This window comes from Scylla paramamosain, chromosome 36, assembly GCF_035594125.1.
Source record: "Scylla paramamosain isolate STU-SP2022 chromosome 36, ASM3559412v1, whole genome shotgun sequence".
Classification (NCBI taxonomy): domain Eukaryota; kingdom Metazoa; phylum Arthropoda; class Malacostraca; order Decapoda; family Portunidae; genus Scylla; species Scylla paramamosain.
Genome location: NC_087186.1, coordinates 15,476,908 through 15,484,407, shown reverse-complemented (window position 1 = coordinate 15,484,407; position 7,500 = coordinate 15,476,908). Strand labels below are relative to the sequence as shown.

At 42.2% G+C, this 7,500-nt stretch overlaps 1 protein-coding gene across 1 annotated transcript in view; it reads right to left on the bottom strand.

Moving 5' to 3' along the window:
* LOC135091115 (protein Wnt-4-like) overlaps positions 1-7,500 on the bottom strand; it is a 33,979-nt gene that overhangs the window by 7,137 nt on the left and 19,342 nt on the right. Inside the window, exons 2-3 of the mRNA XM_063988474.1 lie at positions 7,175-7,500; positions 3,067-3,212 (exon numbers count right to left, since the gene is read on the bottom strand). The exon at positions 7,175-7,500 is cut by the window's right edge and continues 109 nt beyond it. Of these exons, the coding sequence (XP_063844544.1) occupies positions 3,067-3,212; positions 7,175-7,500 (472 nt within the window). The remainder of the gene's footprint in view (positions 1-3,066; positions 3,213-7,174) is intronic.

Here is a 7,500-nt window from a genome sequence, read left to right as displayed (position 1 = left end):
AGAGAGAGAGAGAGAGAGAGAGAGAGAGAGAGAGCATAATTGATACTTTCTAGCCAGTCAAAAGTGCAAAAAATAACACACACACACACACACACACACACACACACACACACACACACACACACACACACACACACACACACACACACACACACACATCGAGATCAAATTGTAGTTTTCTTTCTTTCATTCTCTCTTTGTTTCTTCATTTATTTCTTTTCCTTTATTTCATTTTCATTATTGTCCTGATTTTTATTATTTTTGCCCTCTTTCATTTTGTTTTCTTTGTTGTTGTGATGTATTTCATAATTGCTGTATTTGTATATTAATTTATCTATCTATCTGTCTATCTATCTATCTATCTATCTATCTATCTATCTATCTATCTATCTATCTATCTATTTATCTCTAACTTGCTACTTTAATTTTAGTCAAGTAATATTTCTAGTTCAACATCTTATAATTTTTCTTTTGTTGTATGTATGAATTTTTTTTTATCTAATGTCAGTTTCACCCCCCAAAAAAATATCGTTTCATTTTATTTTCCTCTTTTTTTTCTCCATTTATAAGTAGGAAATGACTGAGTACCTTTTTCTTCTTTTTTTTTCCTTTTGTTGTTGTTGTTGTGTGTGTGTGTGTGTGTGTGTGTGTGTGTGTGTGTGTAGTATTTCTTTTTTCTTATCTAATCTCAGTTTCACCCCCAAAAAATATCGTTTCATCTTATTTTCTTCTTTTTTTCCTCCATTTATAAGTAGGAAATGACTGAGTACGTTTTTTTCTCCCTTTTCTTCGCTAGGTAGTGAAGGAGAAGGATTATTTAGGATTACATGGGATTACATTGAAGGAGGAGGGGGAAGAAAAGGAAGGGATGGGAGGGAAGGGGGAAGAGACGCGGGGAGGAGAAGGAAGAGGGGAGGGGGTAGAATACTATGTGAAGGAATCTGTTTAAAGGAGCGGAGGAAGGGAGGGGAAGGATGGGATGAGGAGGAAGGGAGGTAGGGGATTAGTGATGGGGGAAGAAATGGGGGAGGGGGTTAATAAAGGTGTTAGGAAGGGAGGAGGGGGAGGGAAGATTAAGAGCGTCTTGGAAGTGAATGGGAGGGAGGTAAGAGGACTTATCTTGTCAATTTGAAGAGGAGGAGGAGGAGGAGGAGGAGAGAGAGAGACGTCACCCTGTACATTATCTAAGGTCCCGCCTTCATCATTCCTCCTCCTCCTCCTCCTCCTCCTCCTCCTCCTCCTCCTCCTCCTCCTCCTCCTCCTCCTTGTCTTTCATTTACGTTTCTTTATATATTTCATTTCAAACATTAAGAAAAAAAAACTTAATATTTTCCTTACATCTTAAAATTAATTGCCTTTTTCATTGTCTGCTTCTCCTTTTCCTTTTTTTTTCCTTTTGTTTTTTTTTTATTCACTTCTCTTGTCTCTCTTTTTCTCTCCCTCCTGATTCATTCTCTTTCCTCTTTCGTATTTCTCTTTTATATTGTTTGTCATTCACCTTACTCGTATTTCTTTTCCATTGTTTTCTATTCCTTCTCGCTTCCTTCTTTGTTTTTTTCCTGTGTCTTATTCTCTTCCTTCAAAAAATTTTTCATACTCTTTTTTTCAGTTTTTCTTTCGCTTCGTTCCTCTTCTCTCCTCTTTCTCCTCTTCCCGTCCTTTCTTTCCTCATCCCCTCTCTTCTTTCTTCATCTCTTACTTATTTCCTCTTCTCCATTCCGTTATCGTGTCTTTTGTACCTCTTCTCTCCTCTCTTCTCCTCTTCTCTTCTTTTCTCATCTCCACTTCATTTTCATATCCCACCTCACTCATCTCTATTTCCTCTCCTGTTTATTCTTTCTTTCCTCATGTCTCTCTTATTTTTCACATCTCTTCCTCTTCTCTATCCTCTTATCATCCCCTCCTCATCCCCTCCATCCTCTGGGAATCAACAGGTAAACTCCTCTCACTCTCTCTCACTCTACCTCTCCCTCTCTCCCCTCTGCTCTCTCTTATCCCTCATCTCCCTCCGTCAGGTAATAGGGGACAAGGATCAACAGGTGAGACAGGTGAGGACCCTCGCTACCTGCCTGTCGAAGGGGCGTGGCTCGTGTCCCTCTGCCGGCGGGGACCTGTTAGTGCTGTCCCGAGGGGCGTGGCTGCCGTAATGGAGGGGGAGGGGAAGGAGGAGTGTAGGAATGTATGTTAGGATGTTAGGAAGGAAGGAATGTGTAGAAGAAGGAAGATAGGATGGAAAGATGAAGGAAGAAATAAAAAGAGAAAGAAGATAGGGAGAAGGGAAGGAAAAAGAGAGAGACGAGATAGGAAACAGAGAAAAAGAGGAGGGAAGGGAGGAAGGTGGAGCAAGGTAGGAATGTATGTCAGGATGTGAAGGAAAGATGAAGGAAATAGATGGGGAGAGAGAGAGAGAGAGGAAGGAATGTGTATAAGAAGGGAAGAGAGTAAACGAGTGAAGGAAAGATGGAAAGATGAAAGAGGAAATAAAAGAAGTGAAGGAGGAGGGTAGGAAGAAGAGAAGGAAAGGAAAACTGAGATAGGAAATATGAGAGAAAGGAAGGAGAGAGAAAGATAGAGAGAGGAAGTTAAAGGGGAATGGAGAGAGGAGAGAATAAAGACTTTGAAGAAGGAAGAGAAAGAAATAAGGAATGAGAGAGGAATGAGGGAAGAAATAAAGGGTAGACGAAGAAATAGAAGATAAAGAAGAAAAATGAAAGTAAGAAGAAGGAAAACAAAGAAGTAAGAAATGAAAGAGGAATAATAGAAGCGATAAGCAGTCGACGAATAGTAATGATAATAAAAACAAGAAGAAAAAGAAGAGAAGAAGAAGAAAAAAAGGTAAGGAAGAAGGAAGAAAGGAACAAGAGGAAGAAAAACAAAAACAAGAACTAGAGAAGGAAAAAAATGAAAATGAACAACAATAACAACAAAAAAAATAACAATATGAAAAACAAAAACAAAAACAGAAAAAAAACAGAACAGCAATTAAATAGAAAGAGAGAGAGAAAAAAAGACCATAAAACATCCATCATTACTTCCCTAACTACCTAACAACCTAATTGACCTCACCTCGCGTCATGATGGCCGCCGTGTGGGGGTTGTTGGAGGGCGTGGTGAGCGCCGTGCAGTTCCAGCGGTGATTTGCGAATTGCCGCCGACACTCCCGCACCGCCAGCGTCAGTCCGATGGCCGCCGCCCCTGCGATGTCTCTGTTCCTGCAGGAGGGGGAGGAGGAGGAGGAGGAGGAAAACGTTGTAATTAGTAAAATCAGTTGTAAATTCGTTCTTTAATCTATTTTATTATTCTTTCTTTATTTATTCATTTTCTTGCACGATGGAAATTAATGCAAACAAAGACTAAGGATTCGTTGGAGGAAGAGAAGAAAGAAGAAAAATTAAAATAAATAGAGAAAGAGAGACTGCTTCACATACAGGACAGGAACAAACAACAAGGAGAAGGAAGCTTGAGGAGAAGAGGGAGAGAAAAATGAAGGAATGGGAAGAGAGGAAGAAGAGGAGACAAGGGGACAAAGAATAGAGAGAGGACATGTGGAGAGAAGGGAAGAGAAGAGGAGGAAAGGAAAGAAAGGGAATGGAGAGAAACAGAGAATGGAAAAAGTAGCGAAAACAAGTGAAGGGAAGAAATGGAAAGAAATGAAAGAGAAAGGAAGGAAATGAAGGTGAAAGAAAAGACAGGAAGTGGAATAGGTAGAGAGAATAGGTGAAGGAGAGAAAAGAAAGGAAAGAAAAGGAAAGTAAAAAAAAAAAGAGACAGAAAATGGAAGTCAGGAAAAAAACAGGAGAAAGAAAGAAGAAAAAAAAAAAGAAAGGACACGAAAGAAAACTGTCAAAACTACAACACAAACAACAGGTACGAGAAACACAGGTACATTAAAGGTGTTTCTAGGGAGCAAACTGCCGTGCCTTATAAACCTCGACTCTCCCTTAATGGCTGCATAGGGGAAGCGATGACCATATTAAGTACCCTCCCTTGCACCTTAACTCTCCCTTTAACCCTTTCCCTCTCCCTCCCTCGCCTCCTTAACTGGAATGGTGTTAAGGGAGAAGGTGTAAGATTGTTTGCCTTAATCCTTTTTAAGTAACCAAAACCCTTTTATGTCTTCCTCCAGACCCTTTCTCAATTACCTGTAGAAGTGAGAGAGAGAGAGAGAGAGAGAGAGAGAGAGAGAGAGAGAGAGAGAGAGAGAGAGAGAGAGAGAAAGAGAGATGGGGTGGGTGAGAAGGGTCCTGTGGGTTTGGAGATAAAGGGTTGTGGAGGATTGAAGAGAGGTGGTGGATGGTTGAAGAGTGTTTAGAAGCATGGAACAATGTTTTGGAAAGGATCTAGAAGAGTTTGGAAGGACTGAAAGGTGGAAAAGATCGGAAAGTGCCTGAAAAGGATTGCGGAGTGTTTGAGAAGGATCACACTATTAAAGAAAAGAATCGAATATTTCAAAAAGGATCTAACAATTTTGAAAAGGGTTAAAAGAATTACTGGTACGTTGATGAAGAGGTTAGCTAAGGAGATGAAAGAGGTAGTGAAGGTGTTAAGAATTTATTGAAGAGGAATTAGAAGGGCGTTGATGAAGTGAAGAATGAGGTATAGAAAGATAAGTAGCAGTAGTAGTAGTAGTAGTAATAGGAGGAGGAGGAGGAGTAATAGTAATAGTAGTAGTTAGTTAAGGGTTTTATCTCTTGTTTTAGTAGTAATAGTAATAGCGGTGGTGGTGGTGGTGGTGGTGGTGGTGGTGGTGGTGGTGGGGTGTTGGGGGGAAGGGGCGTTGTTTATCGCTTCACCCCGGCGTCGCATAATCAACAATAGCAATGGTTGGCTGCATCTTCTCTCTGCTTCCTGATCCTCTTAATTAGTGTTCATTCTCAGGTGTCCGCGGAATGCTAAGTCAGTGGTGTGTGTGTGTGTGTGTGTGTGTGTGTGTGTGTGTGTGTGTGTGTGTGTGTGTGTGTGTGTTTCGTTGTACGTCTCTTTCTTTCTCTTCACAATCTCTTACTTTAGATTAGACAGACTTAATACAAACATAAGATGAAATAGGGCATCAGTTTTGGCTTTCCTTTCTATTTTTTCCTTCATGTTCCTTTCTCTACGTCTCTCTCTCTCTCTCTCTCTCATTCTCTCTGACTACTTTACACTACCCAAACTAACCTAACCACATGAAACCAAACACACCAACAACTAACAACTTTGCCCTTCCTTTACATTCCTTTGTGTCGAGTAAGAAAGACAGAGAGAAAGAAAGAGAGAGGGTAGTAGAGGGTCCCCTTGCTGGAGCTCACCCCGGGCCCTGCACCTCATTAAGCCTGGCCACCCCGCGCATGTCAAAGAGCTCCCCGGCACAGAGACCCGCCAACATACGTAAGTGCTCAGTGGGAACATGTATTTAGGAGCACCCGCAGCATGCTCAGTCACTGCGGCGGCGGAGTCAAAGGCACCAGGGACCTATATGACCGTGCGGCGAGGCAAGGGCGGGTTAGTGAGACGAGCAGGTGTTTTGTCCCGTCTCCTGTGTCTACTTCTCTCTCTTTCTCTGCCTGTATCCTTTGCCTGTCTGCCTGCCTGCCGCTACTTTGTTGATATAGATGTTTTGTAAGTTCGTTTAGTGTTCGGGTGTTTTTTGTTTTTTTTGGTGTGTTTTTTTGGTGTTTTTTGGTTTTTGTTTTGTTTTTTTGTGTGCTTTTTGTTTTTACACGTGCTTTGTCTCGCTTTTCTCGCCTTCTGGTTCTTTGTACTGGTGTTTCGCACGTTTTCTTTATCGACTTTCTCTTTTCTTTTATCTGCGTGTGTTTTTGTCTCGCTTCTCTGGCCTTTCTTTGCTTTATGTAGGTGCTTTGTACTTCTAAAAACATGTCTTTTTTTCCATTTACGATTTTTTTATTTTATAAGGGAGATAAAATTTGGGATTTGTATGGGAGTATGTTGTACTGTTTAAGCTTTCTTTTTTTTTTTTTTACTTTTCTCACCCCTTTTCAATAGAGTATATACGTGCTTTCGTCCAGTTTTTTTTTTTTTCTTTTTTTTTTACTTGCATTCTGATAGCACACATATATACCTTTTTTTTTTTTTTTTTCCCCTTCCGATTCCTTATTTTATTTATCTTCTTGGTGGTGGTATGAAATTTAGTGTCCAGCAAAGAAATCTGGATAAACATCGCGTCTTTTCTATCTTAAATCAGTTACTCGTGATATTAATGAGACGTCCAGATTCCATTGTGATGCTGGAAAGTAGTCTGGATAGGCACAGGCATCGAGTGGTCATGAAAGAAAACTGGAAGAGGAGTGCTGGAAAACTTCGGTAATTAACTAAAGAAGCAAAGGGTGAAGGTAGACGATGCTATTAGGGGGACCAGCTTAGGGGAGGCAGGGGAGCAGTAGGAAGCAGGAGACATGGTTGGCGACAGAGGAAGGGGAAGGGGCCAGGGTTATAAGGGGACGGCAGGAGAGGGAGGGGCGTGTAAGGGCAGGGGCTCAAGGTGAGGGGGCGGTAGAGAAGTCAAGGTGAAGGGGGCGCCAGAGGGGTCAGGGGTAATTGAGTTATGGCGCAGCAACAAGGTCACGTGGCGCCAGGGAGGGTTTCAGAAGGGCGAGGCTGGGAGAGGGAAGAGGGAGAGGCAGAATCAGGTAGGGAGTTCCAGAGTTTACTTGGGATGAGTGGAAGTACTGGCTGAGTCTTGCATTGCTGAGATGGATGAGGTGAAGAGAAAGCGGAATGCGTGATGAAATTATTATGAACTTATTAGAATATCAACATGAACAGAACAATAATGAAAGAAAAAAATGGGTCAAGAGCTCCAGAGTTTACCAGTGGAAGGGATGAAAGAGTGGAAATACTGATTAAATCTTGCACTGATAAGGTGGACAGAACAATAGACGGAAAAGGAAAAAAGAATAAGATAGAGTTGCAGTTTATCAGTGAAAGGAATGAGAGAGTAAGGGTACTGGCTAACTCTTACATTGAACAGATGGACTGAACAATGATAGAAGGAAGAGCAAACAAAAAGGCAGAGTTGTAGAGCTTACCAGTGAAAAGAATGAGACAATGAAAATACCGACTCACTCTTACATTAGAAATAGACCAACAAGCGACACAAATACAAGAAAAAAAGAGAAAACACAAACAAGACACAACCCGCCCGTAGGCACAGCAAGACAGGATCAACACTCACCTATTGCACACCTGCAGCTGGGGCCTGGTGAGTCCCCCGAGGGTGCGGCACACATTGGGGTCCAGCGGCTGGTCCCACACTGCGGCGTCCCACGGGGTGACGAAGGTCTGGTTCACCACGTCATTGGGCGAGGACTCCACCACGGGGTATCCATAGTTAGGGTACCCCACCACAGTGTTCGGCGGGTACCCTACGTTACTCTCAGGGTACCCTATGTAATTCCCAGGGGCGTGATACTTGTGGTGGGTGGCCGGGGGCGTGTTGCCTTCCCTATTAGTGAGGTAGTCGAGGTACATGGGTGTGGCCTCCTTCCAGGGGTAGTGTGG